Source organism: Fukomys damarensis, unplaced genomic scaffold (assembly GCF_012274545.1).
Source record: "Fukomys damarensis isolate Sample0158 unplaced genomic scaffold, DMR_v1.0_HiC HiC_scaffold_16, whole genome shotgun sequence".
Taxonomy (NCBI): Eukaryota; Metazoa; Chordata; class Mammalia; order Rodentia; family Bathyergidae; genus Fukomys; species Fukomys damarensis.
In genome coordinates, this window is record NW_022900928.1 from 1004405 (window position 1) to 1023799 (window position 19395).

Genomic DNA, 19395 nt, shown 5'->3' on the forward strand with positions numbered 1-19395 from the left:
CAACAAGAGAAGGAACATTTTCATCTCATCCTGCAGGGCCAGAATTATATCAAAACTAGACGGAAAAGGAAGCTGCAAACCAACCCTCCCTATGAACCAAGACGCAATGTTTTTTTGGGACAGGGTCTCACTATGTAGTTCAGGCTGGCCTCCAACTCCCAGCTATCCACCTGCCTCAGCTTCCAGAGTGGTGGATTACAGGTGTGTGCCATCATGCATGGCAAAGCAAAATTCCTAACAGAAATGTGAGCAAGTTGAATTTATCAACATGTACTGAGGAGAATACATGGTCACAAAATGGCATTTATCCCAGGAACCCAAGGGTGGTTTGCATTTGAAAATCATCAGGGTAAACATAGACCAGGAAAGAACAAACAGATACATCTGAAGAGAGGCAGAAAAAAATAATTGACAAAACCCCAAACCCATTCTAGAAACTAATTTTCTGCAGAACACAAATAGAAGGAGCTGCTTCACTGAGACAGTGCAACTGCAGAAACACATAGGCGGCTCTGTTCACCACGGTAAAGATGGGCTGGCTTCCCTGAGGTCAGGAACCAGGCAGAGACTCGACTTTATTGCTTCTGTTCAGCATGGGAAAGGAGGGGCAGCCAGAGCAGGTAGGTAAGCAAAGAAACACCCACTGAAGGTAACAAGTAAACTGTCTTCACAGCTAGACTGGCAGCTGCCCTCTGGTGTAGATCTAGAATGTCCCGGAAGCCTCCTTTGTTCCCAGTGGGGCTTTTGGAAGGTGATTTGCTCACAGGCATTACAGCTGACTTGCTGCTGGGACCTTAGGCCTAGTAGGAGTAGATCTCTGGGGGCGTGGCCTGGAAGGCTGCCTCTCTCTCCCCCTGGCTCCTCCCTTCTCTCTCTGTTTCCTGGCCTCCATGTTGTGAGCAGATTTTCCTCTGCCTGGACCTTTTGCCATGCCTGCCATGGGCCCAGCTGACCATGGACTGAGAACTTGAGACAAAACAAAGTCCTCCTCCTTTAAAATGTCAGGTACTGTATCTCAGCAAAGAGTAAGTGGCTTCTGTGGAAAACATTACGAAGTGCTATAAAAGAACAATTAGAACTAATTAGTGTTTAGTAAGTTGGAGATTTTAAGGAAAGCTTTTAAAGAAAATTATTGTATTTCTATAGCAATAAATACTCGGAAATTAAGTAAGAACAAGGTCATTTATAGGAAATTAAGTAAGAACAAGGTCATTTATAAGACACCAGAAATTAAATTATTAGGTTTAAATCAGACCAAAATGCTCAAAATTTATATATGGAAAATTACAAATATTGTTTAGAGAAATTAGGGAATATTGAAAAACTGAAAAGCTATATTGTGCCCGTGTTAAGATTCAACATTTTACAGATATCAGTTCTTCCCAAATTGATCTATGGGTTCAACACAATCCCACCAAAATCTCAGCAGTGTTTCTTTTTTTTTTTTTAACAGATAAGCATATTAAAATTCATATAGAGGGTTGGGGATTTAGCTCCGTGGTTTTGCTGCCTGCCTCGCAAGCTCGAGGACCCAAGTTCAATCCCTGGTCCAAAAAAAAAATTTTTTTATATAGAAACACACCTAGAAAATACAAAACACTGAAAAGAAGAAAATTGGAAGAGTTATACTACCTGATTTCAAGAGATATTAACGCCACAGTAATCAGGCCACTGTGGTATTAATGTCAGCAAAGACTAAATATAGATGAATGGAGCAGGATAAAGAGCTCAGAAGTAGATCCTCCCACATATGGCTAAGTAGTTTTTAAACACATTAAACTGTGGCGGAAGTGTGCAGTGCAGCCCGCTGTCCACCTTCAGGGCTTCCTCATCTCCACAGTACAAGCTCTGCCCCATTAGACCTGGCCCCAGCCCTCCCAGCCCCTGGCCCTGGTCCTGCTCTCTCTGTGGATCTGCCAACCCTGGGGACCTCCTGTGAGTGGGGTCACACAGCCGCAGTCCTGTGCCTGGCTGATCTCACTGAGCACAAAGTCCTGAGGGTTCTACCTTGTTGTGGTGTGTTTTGGGATTCCCTCTCGAGGCCACTGATGTGGCTTGTACCAAGATGTGCCCCCAAAGGGGCTGGGTCTAGGCTGGAATCAAGGATGTGATGCTGGGATTGATTCTTGGTGTGACGCTATTTTAAGGCTGCCCCACCCTGGGTGCGAGTGCTTCCTGCTCCAAGGGTGAGGAGCCTGGGTGGGATTTAAAGGACAGAAAGAGGGCTGCTGTTGATGCTGCTTGTCATTGGTCGCTTGTTGCTTTTGCCTGCCATGCACTGTTTCTCCTCTGTGATGCCCCTCTGCTGTGCCACCCTGCCTTGGAGATAGATGACTATGAAACCTCTACAATCTGTGAGCCAAATAATCCTGTCCTCCTTAACCTTGGGTGTTGAGTATTTTGTTTCAGCAATGAGAACAGTAACTAAGATGCTGCATTTCATGGGGTGGATGGGCCACAGTGGTTGGTCCACTCATCTATTGGTGGACATTTGGGGTGCTTCTGCCTCTTGGCCATTTTGAATAATTCCAGATTAATTAATTTCTAACAAAAGTGACAAAGCAATTCATCAGAGAAAGGACAGTCTTTCCAACAAATGGGGAAGGAACCACTGGACCTTGGTCACTACCTGACATACTGAAAATTGCTTTAAGAGTTAATTCTAGATTTATGTGTAAAATATAGGAACATAAAACTTGCTGAAAAAAGCAGGAGAAAAATCTTTGAAATTTGGGGCTAAGTGAAGATTTCTTAGGCACAACAGCCCAATCCATCATAGAAAACAATACTGTACTTTGTTAAGTATAATAACCTTTCTTTCTCTAAAGACACTGTTAAGAGAATAAAATGACAAAGCACTGCTAAGAAAATATTTGCAAATCATATATCAGATAAAGATGTTTATGCAGAATATATCAAGAACTCTAAACTCAACAACAAGAAAACTAAAGCCCAACTAAAATGGGGAAAAGATTTGGACAGAAATGTCATCAAGGAAGACATGTGGATGGCAAATAATGCCCTGAAAAGGTGATCACAGTGTTGGTCAGGCAGCAGGATCTCCCAAGAGGTACTCAGGGTTAAATGGGATCGCTGGGACCTAAGCCGTGATGGGGTCCTTTTAAGAAGAGGAGATCAGGACACAGACACACAGCGACCACCAGGACACGGGGGTAGACATAGCCGGTGAGCTGAGGTGAGGGTAGGTGGGCAGATCCAGCCTGGGGCACCCTGTCCTTGAACTTCAGCCTCCAGGATGAGGACAGTGGGGGCTTTTGGGGCCACCAGCCTGTGTGCTCTCTTGGGTGGTCTGAGAGGATGCCCACATCTTATTTTACTGGTGATCAAAGGTTGTGCCAGTGCCTGCTGTGGCCTCCGTCCATCCAGATACCTAGAGCCTGGTCTGCAAGCCAGAGTTCAGTGCACAAATGTTGCCACTACTTCCTCTCAGATCCCAGTGTCCTTGGGAAAGGCAAAACCAAGAGCTCATCTATCAGCTCCTCTTCTTCAATAGGCAGGCAAAACTTCAGGGCTCCACACAAGGGGACAATACAGACTGTGTCTGGTATACAGCTCTCAGCCCTGCAGACCCCACCTCTCACTGCAGCATCAGTGGTGTGAGCCTCATGGGGCTCTTGACAGTGTGTCCCGAGGGCAGGAACTTCTGGGAGACCACAGTTCTCCAGCAGGGACTCCCGAAGCCTTGGGCCAGGCCTTTTGTTGGACCTGTAAGACCTAAATTACAAGCCCATGCTAAATGACAAAGGGCCTAGGAGCCAGTGCTCTAACCCCCTCCCATTGTAGCCATAGCCCCAACCTTTGTTCTAACCCTGGCCTAGGAATGTAAGACAATCTTGTACTGTTTGAAGTCTGGATCCAAATTAATGTGTAAGTTAGTGGCTCTAGACCTAGAGACCCCAAGTTAATTGTCAAGTTGTTTGCTCATCCGGAATGTCTTGGCAACCTTTGAAACATCCAATAGGTGGTATCTGTGTACGGGGCTGTTGACCACCAGCTCAAATCAGCAGACCTTTGTCCCCTGCCTGCAAGCCTAAAATGTTAACCCCCCTTTTTACCCCCCTATAAAAAGGACCTCAGCCCCTGAGCTGGCGCCTCTCTGAGCCAGCTACTTGATTCCAAGAGCGCTGTCTGGCCAGACTAATAAAGGTCTATTTACCATCTAGCCTGGTGTGTTCCTTCCTGGGTTTCTCGTTCCTCTGTGGAGCTCCCGGAGCCTTGCTGGGCTATAGGACCCAACATTGTGGAGGCCCTTTTGGCTGTTCACCCTCCGTGGAGTGAAAGTGAGACTTTGCGTCTTACAGACCCCTGCCACACAGCACTTGGATCTTTCTTATTTATTGTTAGTCTGTGCTTGCACACATCACGCCAACAGTCATGTGGGGAGCTGACACACACCTCCGCACTGTCTTCAGGCCTGCGGTCTGGGGGCCACAAGTTGCCATGGGGGGGCAGCAGCTCCAGCAGGGAGAAGTCTCCACCTACCGGGGAAACCTGGGCTCCAGCTACCAGCCTCCACCCTGGGTCCTTGCCCCCTTTGTCTGGGGTCTCCTGAGAGGGGAGAGACCCCAGGGCACACCTGCACCAGGCTGGGCTCAGGCTCACCTGGCCTCGGGGGTGCCTGGAGGTGAGCCCTGGGCAGCTGCCTCAGGCACCCTGGTGTCAGGAGGAAGAAGGCAGGAAAGGCCTGGGTGGGTTCCAACTCTTCCTCAGGACTCACTCGAGACCTCAGTCCCACAGGGCCCACTTCATCTTCCGGGCAGCCTGGTCCAGGCCATGGCTCCACTGTCCTTCCTTCCTCTCTCCCTTCCCTGAAGCTTTGATGACCTAGGCGGGGGGGGGGGGGATGGGCCCCCACCTCAAGACTGTCAGCCGCCCTAGCCCTGGCCTGCACCCTGCTGCCGTCCCTGAAGGAGCACACCAGCACCCTACTGGCTGCTGGGACCGCAGGCCGTCCCCGAGATGCAGCAGGCTGTCCCTCTACCTGCTGACCTCAAACCTCAGCCGCCCCAGCCCTGGCCTGCACCCTGCTGCCGTCCCTGAAGGAGCACACCAGCACCCTACTGGCTGCTGGGACCGCAGGCCGTCCCCGAGATGCAGCAGGCTGTCCCTCTACCTGCTGGTTCTCATGGTAGAAATGAGTTCAAATGCTGGAGGTGAAAAGGACCGGTCCTAGCCCACCCTTCCTGCCCGGAGAGCCTCTGTTGTCACCTGGCAGCTGCGCAGAGGAGCCGGGTGGGTGACAAGGCTGGGGTGGAGGTGAGGGGCCACAGGTCAGTGGCAGAGCTACAGGTCAGCTCTCCAGACGCTGCGCACAGCACCTTCTCTGCCTGCTTCACTTCCAGCACCCAGGCTCCCCGCCAACCTCGCACCGTCTCCCCAGGACTCTGTCTCCCTGCCCCTGTCCGTCTTCATGTCTCTGTCCATTCTCCCAGCACTGTCACTCTCAGGATCCTCCTGCTTCCTTCATTTCCTGTGAGCTCCCTGTGGATGAGCCCACGGCAGACAGGTGCCCACTCCTGCACCCTCAGTGTGCTGACGCTGCCCAAGAGCGGGGTCAGTCTGCCCAGGCGCTGTGACCAGGCAGCACCAAAGGCAGCATCTGCTTCCGGGGAAGGCCCCTCTCTCTTATCCTGGATTTGGACATTGAGACTGGTGTCGTGGGGCTGGTCCCTCTGTGCTAACAGGCAGCGTGTTCTCTGTGGGTCCTGACATGGTTGTTTTTGAGGCTGCTGTCTGAGTCACGGTCACCTCAGGGCTATTGCCATCGAATGTCCCTGACTGCACCCCAGCAAGGTTGGGGCCCTCCAGGAAGTGGTTTCTGGGTACTCAGAGGAGTGAGCCCTGGAGATCCCCATTTAACACTGCGTCAGAGCTTCCACAGTGGCCTGGAGACCCAGAGACACCAGCGAGGTGGCTGCCTCGGCCACTGGGGCCATAGACCTGTAAGTGGCCCTGAGCAGGGAACAGGAGCACCCACTCATGCTCTTCCTGTATGAATGGGGGAGTCTGCAAGCCCAGGGAGGACCTGGCAGGCTGAGTGGGCTCAGGCGTTGGGCAGCACGGTGTCCCTGAGCAGCAGAACCCACCAAAGTGGGACATCTGAGACCTCCCCTGCTAACCCAGGTGTCTGTGCCAGGGGCATTGGCAAAGATGAAGTGTTTAATCCCCATTTGGAAGGAGAGCATAAGGACCTGCTCCTGCTGTGCTCCACAGCAGGAGGCCCCAGGAGGCCCTGCAGCCTGCACTGTTCTCAAAGGACAGAGGGAGGCTCAGGCTCTGTTCCCCAGCTGAGCTGTCCAAGGGGACCGGCTTTCTGAAAACAAATCTCACTCAGAATGTGAGGCCTTGTGTCCTTCCCCTGTGTGTCCACGGGGGCTGACAAACTCCAGCCTTCTGTCCTGCGTACTTCAGACCATATCTGGGTCACATCTAACACCGCGTGCCTGGTAAACGCCGGGTGCACAGTGGCTGTGCTGCATTTAAAGACAGGAACGAAGTCTGCATATTCAGCACAGGTGCCCTTGTGCTCCAAAAAACATTTTCCACGCACGGCTGAATCCACAGGTGCAGTGTGGAAGGCTGGCGTGGGTCTCATCCCGTCAGTTCCCATTTCTTTGCGTCTCAAACACAGGAGGAAGTAGTTCTTACATCAGAGAATCGAGCACCCGGAGATTGTTGAAATGCTGAGGACATTCCCCAGTATGGACCACACTCATGGCAGTGACCGCTAGACCCCACGGGTGCCCGGCACACCCAACTACCGACTGCCCTTCTTTGCCCCCAACAGCCGCTCTTTAGACAGAGCTAAAAGCTGTATGACTCCTCCCTCCTGCCCCACATACAAGCAGCGCTGGACCTGTGCTTCGGCCTGGCCACTGCTTGGCTGACACCGCAGAGTGAACTGTGGGTCCTGGCCAGGCTGTGGGGACAGCATCCACCTGTCCTCTCCTGAGGGATCCTGGAGTGGGACTGGATCCAGTGGTTGGCACCCTTCCTCCCTACCCCTGAGCAGGTCATTCCAGCATCCCAAATGGTGCACTGTGCAAGCAGCCGGGGAAGGAAGGCAGGATTCCAGTGTGCCCCCGAGATGACCAGGAGAGGCACACACTCGGCTTTCTGGGGACAGCCTGGCCCTGGCCTTCTGATCTGGGCTGAACAGCCCCGGGGAAGCCCCACCCCTTCTGATTAGGATGCCAGTGGAGGACTCGGTTTGATGGCTGGCTGGTGGCAGTCCCCAGGCTCACAGCACAAAGCCTGGCCCCCAAGCCCCACCTGCCCATCTGGCCTGACAGGGAGACGGCTCGGTGTCCAGCTGCTGCCTTTGTTCCTGTTGTCCCTCATGGCATCCTCTGTGTCCCAGCCCGTGGGTCCCACCCACAGACCCCACCCTGCTCTCAGCCTGTCTGCCGGGTAGGCCAGTCTGCTCCCCTCTCTCCAGGACCCCACACAGGACAGGGCTGTCTGCTGTCCCCCACCCTACTGTCCTGGGCTGCGGTTCTAGGATGTCTGTGCCAACAGCACCCAGACAGGGTCCAGGAGGGCGAGAGTGAAACAGGGCCCCTCCTTCCTGCCCAGCAGCCGCGTCTCCCTGGCATAGTGTGAGCACCTCCCTGCCCCAGGCTCTGCTGGGAGCCAGTCAGGCCAGCCTCACCTCTCTTGAGGGTTCTGGTTGGGCCCCCTCTCTTCTGTGACCTGGGTCCAGCCAGGGTTGGGTCCAGCCCTGCTCGGCCCCTAAACCTGTAAACACCAATGGACTGAGGGCTGTGTTGCATTGAATACAAAAGTCCATCCATGTCTAACCTCAGAACCTGTGGTAGAGACCTGGGTAGAAAAAGGTCTTCGCAGGTTAAGTGAAGGATTGCAAGGTGAGGTCATCATGGATTGCAGTGGCCCAAAGACTGCGTCCTTATGAAAGGCACAGGCACAGAGGAGGTGGCCGAGAGCAGCAATGCAATCTCAGCCAGGGGCAGCCTGGGGCCACCAAGGCTGGAGGTGAGGAAGGACCCTGCCGGGCTCCTAGGGGGAGCAGAGCCGTGCCCACCTTCAGACCTCTTGGGGGACGGGACATCAAGAGAGCGGTTTTCTCTCCAGCTTCCTGTTTGTGGCCAGGGGCTGGGAGGGGTGGACGTCAGAGGGAAGTGAGGGAGCCCTGGAGGTGCACGGAAGTGTTGGCTGCAATGTGGACCAGCTCCGTGCCCTGCTGTGTGCTTCAACACGGCCAAGATATGACATGACTCCATCACGATTTAACACGTGAATCTGACCTGGGATGGATTCTGGAGGGGCCCTGGTCTGTGACCATGGCACGGATGTCGCTAAAATCCGCAAAGTTGTGAGGCAGTGCGTGACATTCTCCAGTATCATCTTGGTGAAAGACACCAGGCATGAGACTGCTCGTTGTGCCTTCATGTCAGTGGAATCAAGAGCCGCAAAGCCAGCCTCTGGTGACAGAATTGACCACAAGCCACCCTGCAGTGGGAGTGTCAGGAGTGCAGATCGGGGTGCTGGGTGTGACACGTGACTGTGTCCATCTCCTCCGAGGTGAAGTAGCTGCCAGCCGTGTCTGGTCTGGGCTCACTGGCCTATGGGCCCCAGATTCTAGCCCTGCCACCAGGGCTGACCCCACCCACTCTGCTCTGCCAGCAGCTGCCCCAGAGGCCGGACAGGCCTGAGCGCAGTGACTTTCTGGGCTCTGGACACCACTCCCACAGAGTGCCCCTGCCATGGTCTCCCCCAAGCAGCTGTGTGCCCCTGGGTTCTGCATGACCCCGAGCCCCGCATTGGTCGCTGGGACCTTGGGGGGTGAAGCTCGCCTAGCCGAGCTCCTTTGAAAGTGAGACCACATAGGTGGACGTGTTTAAGGAGACTCGGAGCCCTGCTCATCACCACTCTTAAACTCAAACAGCAGAGCAAGGAGGTGCCGTCCCCAGTGTTGTGGGTTACACTCAAGTTGGGGAAGCAACAGGGACCTGCTCAGGATTGAGTCCACAGACCACGACATGCCAAAATACAGCACACACAGTATGGGCAGTCGGGGGAGCAATAAGGCAGGCTGTGCAAGGCAGGCTCACCAGGAAGCTCCTTCATGTCCAGGAGCTGGCCTCACCTCGGTGGCTCAGTCCTGGGGCTTCCTGGAGGAGGGGAAGAGCCCTCAAAGGTGTGTGTGGGCACCTGGGTGGGGATCCAGGGAGGGCTGAGCAAGGGTCGCTGGGGTGGAGAGGCCAACAGGAGCTGGATGAGGGGCCTCTTGGACTGGAGGATGTGGCCAGCTGGGATTTAGGGGGCTCTATGCAGGGGGCACCTGGGGCACAAGAGGGCATGCGCGGTGGGGGGCTGGGGATGTGACAGGTGGCATCACACTGTGGGTGCTGTGGGGGGAGACCAGCGGCCTGGTATGCTATGAGCCTGGGACCTGGAAGGCCTCAGGACAGAGGCCTGTGGACATGGGCACAGGGTACCAGCTGAGGTTCCGCAAGTGCCCCCTTCTCCAGCAGGAACCTGTGCTTTGAGGTTGGCCCCTCGCCACTGTAAGACCCACTGGAGGACGAAGTGAAGGTTCAGCCCCCTGGCCCAGTGGCCTGGCTGAAGGCAGATGGTGTGGTGAGGGTGGCTGAGGTGGGCAGCAGGGTGCATCCCATAGGCCCCATATACCCATGCACTGGCTACTGACCCCTCTTTCCTTACCCAGGCCCTCAGCCTGGACTTTGCAGAGGTAGGAGGACATCCGGCCCCTCCAGGGTCAGAGTCCCCAATGGATAAGGGCAGGGCAGCCTGCTAAGCCCCACCTGGGCTTTGGGACAAGGCCAGCCCTAGGGCTGGACACAGAAAATGCCCTTCCCCTGAGGAAAGGGGACAGGAGCTCCTAAGACAAAGGCAGCAACCTGCCCAGGGCTGTCTGCTGGCCACGTCAGCGTGTAAGACTACCATCACCAAACCAGATCCTGGGTAACAGGAACAGGGCCATGCTGCCATTGCAGGTGTCCTGCCTTCTCCCAGCCCACCTCCCCTGGCCTAGCCTAGCGTGCTCATACCTGTCCATGCACAGGGCTCTCCCCCACACCTGGCCTAGGTATAGCTGCCAGGCCACACCCAAGACATAATCAATGGATATTTTTCAGTATAAGTATGTCTTAAATATTGCATGGGCTACACTCACATTACGAAAGTGTTCCTCATGTACCTGAAAGTCAAATGTCCTGGGGCCTCCTGCATTCTTACTTGCCAAGCCCTGTTACACCACAAACATGGAGTTGGGAGGCTGCTTTGTGTGGATGCGACCAGCTCTGGATTCCTACTGGGGTTTCCTGGAGGGGAGCCCCATGCACCGAGGCTCTGCCCAGCCATCTCAGGTGTCCCCAAGCCCCCAGGGGAGGGAGTGCTGCAGGGGCACATTGGGCAGGGCAGGCGCAGCACCCACCTGAGGTAGTGCCTGTCCCTGAAGGGCTGGTGCTGAGGGGCCTGTAGCATCCCCTCCCTTGCCCCATCTAGGCCCTGATAGGAGAGCAGTGCCCCTCACCACAAGCCCTTCAAGGGCCTTAGAGCCATCCTGACCCAAGACCTTCAGACCCCAGGCTCATGTGGCTGTGGTCTGCCCAGGACAGGGGGCCCAGTGCAGACGAGGGCCTCAGATGAGACCCGTGTCCTCCCTGGGCCCAGGAGAAAGAATTACAGCGCTCTGGACACTCAAAGCTACAACTCAGCTTCGCCGGCCACTGCCTCCACCCTGTGGCCCTGCCCCTGGGCAAGGCTCCTCCCTGGCCTGGGACAGAGTTGGGAGGGAGCCAGGGGCCTGTTTCAGAGATTAGGAACTCTGATTCGAAGGGTGATTACTTCTTAGGATCAGGGCTTGGAAGAAAGGTTGGTTTTTGTTGGCTGATGAGAACTACCTACTAATCCACACTCTGGGCTCAACTTCGTGATCCTGGCTCAGCTGCTGGCCCTGGAACCTGGTCCAGAATTAACCCATTTTATGGAACTTGAGGTGTTGACTGGCAATAGAGGCTGGGAGAGCGAGTGAAGCACTCACTGAACCTCTGGGCCTGGGCCTCCCTGTAGGTGACCTCTGTGGGGAGAGAAGAGGTGGCCGCTACCCCTGCTCGGAGAGTTGCTGTGCAGCAGGGCGCCTGACCTGCTCCAGCAGATGCTATCCCATGCTGTCCCCTCTGCTCTGCCAGGCCCAGGGACAGCAGGTGTAACCACCAGTCCTGAGGCATCAGCCACACAGTCAGGGACGTGGGGAGGACACAGCAAGCTGACGCCAGCTTCACAGGAAGTGGAACAGAGCCCCACGGCAGCTCCTGGCAGCATCAGGGCACCGTCACTGCACATCTTGGGTCGTGAGGCCATGCCTAGCACTGGTGCCTGCTGCAGGGAGCACCTGTCCAAGGGAGGGGGTGCCAGATTGGTGACAGCTCTGGCCCTGCAAGGCTGGACATCGGCACTCACACCAAAACCAGCACGCACAGGCCAGGCGAGGCCCTGGGGAAGTACGGGGAGCCCTAATAGCTCTGCAGCTGGGGGCTTCGGCAGCAGAGAGCCCAACCAGTGCTGAAGTCAGGGTCAGGGTGCTGTAAGGCTGGCTCTTCTCAAGGCCTGGTTCATTGGCTTGCAGATGGAGCCCGAGTCCCCCATGGCTGTTCTGGTGTCTGTGTCTTGATCTCCTTTTCTTACAAGGACACAGGTGGATGAACCAGCCTCCCCTCGCCGCCCCAGTAACCTGATTCTACCTTAGCCATCTGTTTAAAGACTAACTGCCAAAACAGCCACATCCCAGGTCACAGGTGAGTTTGGTGGAGGCAGCCGGCAGGGTGCTCCAGGCAGGACTAGCCAGGGCCACCGCTATCCCTGCATGGGTCCAGCCTTGCTCTGTCCATCTGCCTTCCTGGGGGTTCTTTCAGCGCCTCCTGTGGATCTCTCCCTTCTGCCCAACTCTATGCTCTCTGAGCCCAGCTGCTGGCCCATTTACAGTGGGCCTGAGCACTGGAGGGAGGGTAGGACCCAGACAGAGAGCCAGGCTGACATGTCAGGATGGTCTCTCCCCTAACGTGCACCACAGACAGGGCCTCTTGCAGGAGAGGTGGCCTGAGATCCAAAGCAGCCTCCTGGGCAGGAGCAGGTGCCAGAAGCCATGGGGATGGGAGTTCTGAGCTGCCAGTGAACAGCAGGGCCAGAGGGATGAGGAAGGTCAGCCGGCTCAGCAAGGAGCAGCTCCCTGGCTCTGCTCTGGAGGTCAGGCTGGGGTGGGCTGGGAACCTGTGGCTGCCACACCTGAAGGACACCACCCAGGAGCACAGGAGCAGGGACTGCTGGGGAGGATGGAGGGGGCTGCAGGCCTGGTGAGGAGTCCTTCAGGAACAGGGTGCCTGTGGCTGCCCTTTGGGAAGTGGTCCCCCAGATCCACCCCTCAGCCACCACTGCTGGGCACCTTCAGAGGGGGCAGACATGGCCTCTCCACAGAGGTGCTCATTCCAGAGAGATCTCTGAAACTATACAGGGGACCAACAACAGCTCCTGTCCACACAGGCTTCATCTGCAGGTGACCAGAGAATGGCCAATCCTAAACCACACTCAGGAGGGTGACGCTTGTTGGTTCTTCTCGGGGAGTGCCCCTCTGAGGTGCTGGCCCCCAAACTCCCTCCTGGCCAGAGGACAGAGGGGCTGGAGCTCCCAGGATAGGATCTGGGGAGGGCGGGATGGGGCCAAAGCTTCTCTGGGGAGTTGTGTGCAGGAGAGACTCAGAGCAGCAGGATGAGGCCTGGTAACCATGACAACCAGGCATCCCGACCCTGGGAGTCCCTTGGGAAGTGGGTCAGGTCAGGACCACAAGAGGACCATGGTGTGGGAGTGGTCTGAGACGACCAAGAAAAAAGGCCCTTTGTGAACAGATTTTGTGGAAACACTAACTTTGCAGAAATGGAAACCTGCCATCCATTCAGGTATGGAGAATTGATGAGTAGGTACCTAGTGGAGAAACAGGCAAATCTAAAGAAATATGAGCCCACCTCACCGAGCTATGTTAAGTTCAGTTATTAACATCTGCAAGGTGATGAGCAGTTTCTCCTCCTCCTGTGCTTGGCAGGCGGTGGGGTGGGGGTAGAGGTGGGATGCTGGGTGTACTTCTTTCTCCCAACTCTGAAAAGCAAATGGTCATAATAATAAAAACAAAATTGAAGCCATCAATAAAGGGTCTCATCACAGACAATGGATGGGCGGGAGGTTGGGCAGGTGCATGGCAGGGTCTCGCTGCAGCCCCAAAGCTGTCACATTAAGCAAGTACACACACAGTCACAGGGAAGCCACGGGGCATTAAGCCACAACGCATGGGAGTGCGGACGTCATTAAGTCTCGATAAAGCTGCCATGGGTCAGCTGGCAGGCTCTGTGAAGGCCCTGCTTGGCCCAGCCTTCTCCCAGTCTTCCTTCATCTGTTCCTCACAGCCTGTTCCAGAGGAGCCAGAGGAGAAGACACATTCCCCTCCTGCAGTCCCAGTGCCTGCACTGACCATACTGCTTAACACCACTGAAATTCAGTCTCCTTTCGGGGTGGGCTCATGTCCCCAGCCTCCTTCCACTGCTAACACTGCAGGGGGTCGTGGGGTGCGAGCTGCTGCCGGAGGAAAGGGTTCTTGCTCCACAAGTACTGCATGCCTTGGGGCCCCTAGCTGTTGGGATCCTGGCCTCCCTGAATAGCCCATGTCCCAGCAAGCACAGGCAGAAAGGAACTAAAGCCCTACTTTGAAGAATGTGCTTCTCATCTTTTCTACATCCTGTTTAAAACATTTTAATTATGGTAAAATGCACACAAAACCCACGTGTATTGCGGGTGCATGGTCCAGTCACAGCCCCACGCTCACGCTGTTCCATGGCTGCTCCCTGGGAGCTCGGGCTGTGCTCCCTTCCGTGGAATGATGGGAGAGAGGGAAGAGCGAACAGGGGTGCACGCTCTCCTCACACGCCCCACCGGGGCTCCGGTCCTGACTAACTTGGCCTCCTCCCCCTTGGGTGGGGGCTGAGCTGGGGGGGGCTCTTCTCTGAGTTTCTGGAAAGCTATCTCATCCCCTGCCATAGAACCTGTACTGCCCACGCTCTGCCCTCTTTCACAGGACAGCCCTACTGATCAGATGCAAGCAAGCCCGGCCTACACAGACTGAGCGCTCCTGTGCCCTGGGACAGAGCGTGCGGTAGAGAAGGTGCCACTGGGACCCTTGAGCCTGACACCAGGGAGGGGCACTGGGAATGGGGGTGGCTCCCATGGAGTGGCCCAAGAGCACCTGGCACCGGCCTGTGGGGTGAGGTACCTAGGCACCTTCTCCAAGGACCCCTTACTGCTTCCCAAACCCGAGCTCCTTGGGGATGTGATCACTCAGGGCTGTGGAGGTGGCCCAGGGAGTTTGGGCAACGTGGGGTTTATTTCTGTAAGGGTACGCTCACCTTGGAGACCTGGCCAAGGCTCTGCAGGTAGCTAGTGATGACCCAGGGAAGCCCAGGACAAAAGCTCAGTGGCCTCAAGGACACAGGACAGTCAGACTTCTGTGGCTGGGAGCCAGGCCTGAGAAGCCCTCAGGGCCTGGTGGTGTCTCCTGCCTGTATCAGCCCTTCCTACAGCCCTCTCTTCTTCCCTCTCTCTGTGTTACCTGTGGGCTCTGATTGCTCTTTTTGGGCTTTCAATATCAAATTGGTTGGCTAAATAAAGCTCTTGCCTTTTAGGTAACAGCCTTGGTTATTTTGTTACAGTTGCAGAGAAGGGCTAGCATCTCCCCTCACAGTTACAGATGCTGAATCTAAGGAGGAAACCCCCAAAATGACACTGCAAAGGGACATTTGATGACAGAGCAACGTTCACCATGTCATGTGATGTGCTGAACACCTGCTATATGCCAGCTGGTCTCTGACTCCTGAGATTCACCCAGGGACCAAACAAGGACATGGTGTCCTGGGGCTGAGATGGGTGAAGATGGGCCGGAGGTGATTAAAAGAGCACAGAAAGGATGTCAGTGAGTGCAGAGATGAGATGAGCCGCAAGAGAAAGAGGAGCAGGCATGGGACTGGCGGGACCACAGGGGCATTTTCACTGAGAAAGTGTTAGGAGCTCTGCGTCCACACCCACTCTGAACTCCTGTGCGGGAACCTGAAGTCCCAGACCCTAAGAAAGTGACCTTCTTTGAAACCACATCTTTAAAGAGGAAATGAAGTTATCGTGAAGGCAATAGGCAGCCTCAATCCAACAGGAAGGAGCAGGGCGGTCAGGACACAGACGAGTACACCCCAGAGGTTCCCTTCTGCACCGATTCTGCAGGTGAAGTTTTACCACTCACATCATGGGCCTTCCACACGTGGTCAAGTGTGCCAGGGAGTGCAAGTCCAGCTTGATCGGAAGGTAACCAACTGTGCCCACTGTGGCCACCCTGACGTGTGCTGCCATTTGGGGTGTCCCCGCCCCATACCCTGCAGTTGGGGTTCTACATCCCCCAGCCCCTGTGCAGCCTCACTTCCTTGCGGTTTCTCTGCTTTGCATCTGATGACTAAGGGTTCATTCTTCAAGTGTTTATTCTCCATCCATGTCCCTTCTTGAAGTGTTGTCTAATTTTTTGGTCCAGTTGTTTTATTTCTGAGTCATGAGAATGTCTATATATCCTAGATACATGTTTCCTATCAGAGGTATAATTTTGCAAATATTTTCTTTCAATTTGTGGCTTTCTATTTTGTTAACAATGTCTTCTGAAGCATGTTTTTAATTTTGATGAAGTCCAATTTACAACTTATTTTATGGCTTGTGCCTTTTTACATCTTAGCCAAGAAATCTTTGCTTAACCCAAGCACACAAAGATTTTTACTTATGTTTTCTTCTAGAAGTTTTAAACTTGTAATCCTTTTACTGGGGCCTATAAATCACTTCTAGTTAGTAATTACTAAATTCAACCTAGTTGATATTTGTGTGCAGGATAAGGTTCTTTCTTTATGTATGGGGTTTCAAACTGTTTCAGCATCTTTTGTTGCAATTGTCAATCTTTTCTCCATTGGATTATTTTAGCACCCACTGAAAATCTGTTGTCAGCCAGTGTGGTGGCACACGAGTAACCCAGTGCTCTGGGAGGCTGAGGCAGGATTGACAGGTTGAGCCCAGCCTAGAAAACTTAGTGACACCCTGTCTCAAAATAAAAAATAAAACAGGGCTGGGGATGTTACTCAGTGCCAAGGCCCTGGGTTCAATGCCCAGCATCACAAATTGAGTAAGAAATTTATTTCTCAAGCCGAGCATGGTGGTGCACACCTATAATCCCAGTATTCAGGAGGGTGAGGCAGGAGGATGGCCAAGAGTTGGAGGCCAGCCTGGACTACATGACAAGACCCTATCTCAAACTGCACCCCCAAAAGGATTTATTTCTAGCTTCTAAGCTCATTCTTTGATCTATATTTCTATCTGTCAGCCCATGCCATACTGTTTTAATTTCTGTAGCTTCCCACTAAGACTTGAAATCTGGCAGCTTGAGCCTACTAGCTTTTCTTTAGAACTGTTCAGCCATTTCTAGGTCTTTGGTAGTTACTTATACATTTTAGAATGAGCTTGTTAATTTTTAAAACAAAATATATAAACCAAGCTTAGCTGAATTCTGATTGAAAATGTATTCAGTCCACAAACTTGGACACAACTGCTTAGCAGTATTGTGCCTAGGGATCCAGGGAGATGCAGTGACACTCTATTAATTAAGTCTCCTCTTCTTTCTCAGTGGTATTTACAGTTTTCTGTGTATAGGTCTCAGGTGCATTTCATAAAATCTATTCCTAAGTATTCACTTTTTAAAAATTCTATTTAAAAATGGAATTTGTTTTATAACTTTAACTGTCCATTGTTACTACAAAGGAACAGAACTGATTTTGGGGGGTGGAAGGGTTTGTGTCTTGTGGCTTGGTAAACTCATTTCGCTTTTTTGTTGTTGTACTGGGGATCAACTCTAGGGCTTTCATGTCTAGCTACACCTCCAACACTTTTCTTGTTTTTTATTTTGAGATAGGGGAGCATGAAGTCTCTAAATTGGCCACATTGATCTCAAACTTTCCATCCTCCTGCCTCAGCCTCCCAGAGTGCTGGAATCATCTACAAACAAATCACATTTAAATTTGTCCTTTCCCAGTAAATGGCTTTTGTTTTCCTTGACTAATTACATTGGCCATGTCCTCCAATGCTGTTCACACAGAGGGATGGCAATGGATCTTCTCACCTTATTCCTGGCTGGCAGCAAAGCAAGGTCTTGCCTCTGTGATGCTCATGCTAGGCTCCGTAGTATCCTTCATCATCATGCAGGAGTTCCCTTCTGTCACTGTTTATGGAGAGATTCTATCATGAATAGGTATTGAATTTTATTAAAATTTTTTTAATCTATCAAAATGATCATTTGGTTTTCTTGCTTCAGTCTAATGGGGTAAGTTATATCAAATAGGTTTGAAACATTAACTAACTTGTTCTATTCCTGCAAAAGACCCCACAGACTTGTAAGTATTTGTTTGACATGTTGCTGGAATTAAAAAAATTTTTTTTTGGTACCAGGAAATGAACTCAGGGCCTCATACTTGCCAGGCAGGGGCCATGCCGCTGAGTCACATCCCCAAGGCCTGCTGGAATCAATTTGCTAATGTTAACGATTTGTGTGCCTGGGCTCACGAGAGGTCGTGGGCTTTCATTTTCTTGTCTTGGCCTGTCTTGTCTTGGTACTGAGGTCGTGTTGATCACATAGCACACTCGTTCTAAAAGTGCTGGTGAAGCCCTTGGCCTGGACTCTTCAAGAGACAGGGCCCTTTCTAACTCTGTTCGCACAATGTGACTGACCGAGAGGACCCCCATGAGATGTGACATCTGTCGCTGCACCCTGACCAAGTGTCTCCCTTCTAGGGTGTCTCAGCACCAGGCCCACTGGACTGTCTGGCAGAAGCCTGGCTGTAAGGGGTTGTTCCCTTGACTTGATGAAGATGCAGGAGAGATGGGGTGGCTGCCTTCAAACAAGGCAGGTATGGGTGAGAGCAGACCTCACAGCCTTGGGCCTGGGGTGACACTGGCAGTGGTGACACAGTCACGAAACCAAGGCAGAGCACTGAGAATAGATGCCACTGTGCCTGGAGAGTCTGGAGGAGGCCCTGGACTGAGCTCTGGAGGCTCCAGAGATGTAGGTTGCAAAGACCCAGAGAGAACCAATGAAAACCTAGGGACCTGGGATGGGTGGGGTGGATGGCATATGGGGTAGGGCAGAGGCTGGAAGGTAAGAGTTTGGTAAACAGAGGGGGAGAGGCAGCAGGCCAACTGCTCTGATGAGCACACAAGCTCAATGATGTCTCCTGAAGCCCCCTCCTTGGCCTGCGGAGTCACCACACCTCAGGTTCCTGCACACCTTGGCCCACCTGGACCTACCTACCACCAGATTTCCTTGCTGGGTAATTTCTCTATGTGAGGTCCACTCCACTCTGCACTGGCCTTCTCAGGATTCCAGATGGATCTGGGCAGTTTGCAGGCTCATCTGCACACCAGGATGGCAGGAACGGCAGGCATCTGGGCATGGGTTGGGAGAGTGCAGCAGAGGGTCAGCAGGTGCACTCAGCACCCAGGGTTCACTGCAGACCTGAAACCATGCAGCCACTGCAGCTCCCTAGGGGCCCACAGACAGGGAACCCTGAATGTGCAGGGCTTGGTTTCTCCCTTCTCCACCCTCCCATCACCCTCCACAGCCCTAGCTTAAGGAAACTCAAGTGCTTTTCTGCCAGAAACACAGGGTCTCGCAGGCCTGGCTGCTCTGCAGATGCACATGAGGTCCACGGGTCTCCAGCTGCTTTTCTGGATCTTGGGTGCCTCTATTCCCAGCCCAACCCCAGCCTGAGGGGGAAAGGTCTACAGGGAGGCCCAAGGCTGAAGTGTGACAGGATGAGTTCCTCCACCCTGCTGTGCATTCTCACCTCTCCTAGCTAGGAAATGCAGGCCCTTCCTCCTGTGGGAACAGACAGTGCTGGGGTGAAGGCTTCTAGGCACCTCCTCAAGAGGGCCAAGGTCACGGCTGGGCACCGCAGTGTATGACACCCCAACCCGCATACAGCACTCCTACTCTCTCACATGTATCACCCCACCCTCTCACGTGCGGCACCCCAGCCAGCAGTCGGCCCCTCCCCCACGTGCAGCACCCCAACCCACAAGCAACACCGTGCAAGTGTGCAGCACCACAGCCTGCATACGTTACCCCACCCGCGCACAGCACTCTGCGAGGGGCAGGAAACTCCTTCGGAGCACCGGGCCAAAGAGGCCAGCCGCATCGTCCCTCCTCGTCCCTCCACCGCGGCTGCCTGCGAGGAACCGGGTGCGTTGCCCTGCCCCACCCCAGCGAGCGCGCCTCACCGG

The 19395-nt window shown here is 53.7% G+C and overlaps 1 protein-coding gene and 1 long non-coding RNA gene across 8 annotated transcripts in view; one reads left to right on the forward strand and one right to left on the reverse strand.

Moving 5' to 3' along the window:
- Positions 1-4183: 4183 nt before the first annotated feature.
- Positions 4184-19322, reverse strand: LOC104873604. 7 transcript variants are annotated; one of them, XR_783511.3, is made up of 6 exons: positions 19243-19322; positions 18960-18991; positions 18421-18558; positions 17240-17338; positions 5135-13152; positions 4184-5002 (listed from the first exon to the last, which is right to left on the reverse strand). It is a non-coding gene; the product is annotated as an uncharacterized LOC104873604 (long non-coding RNA). The 7 variants fall into 7 exon arrangements; XR_783509.3 differs by having other exon boundaries at positions 19238-19314; XR_004517393.1 differs by having other exon boundaries at positions 19233-19304.
- Positions 19099-19395, forward strand: part of Brsk2 (BR serine/threonine kinase 2) — a 40559-nt gene continuing 40262 nt past the window's right edge. Inside the window, exon 1 of the mRNA XM_033764043.1 lies at positions 19099-19354. Coding sequence (XP_033619934.1) covers positions 19114-19354 — 241 coding nt within the window. The 5' untranslated portion in view covers positions 19099-19113. The remainder of the gene's footprint in view (positions 19355-19395) is intronic.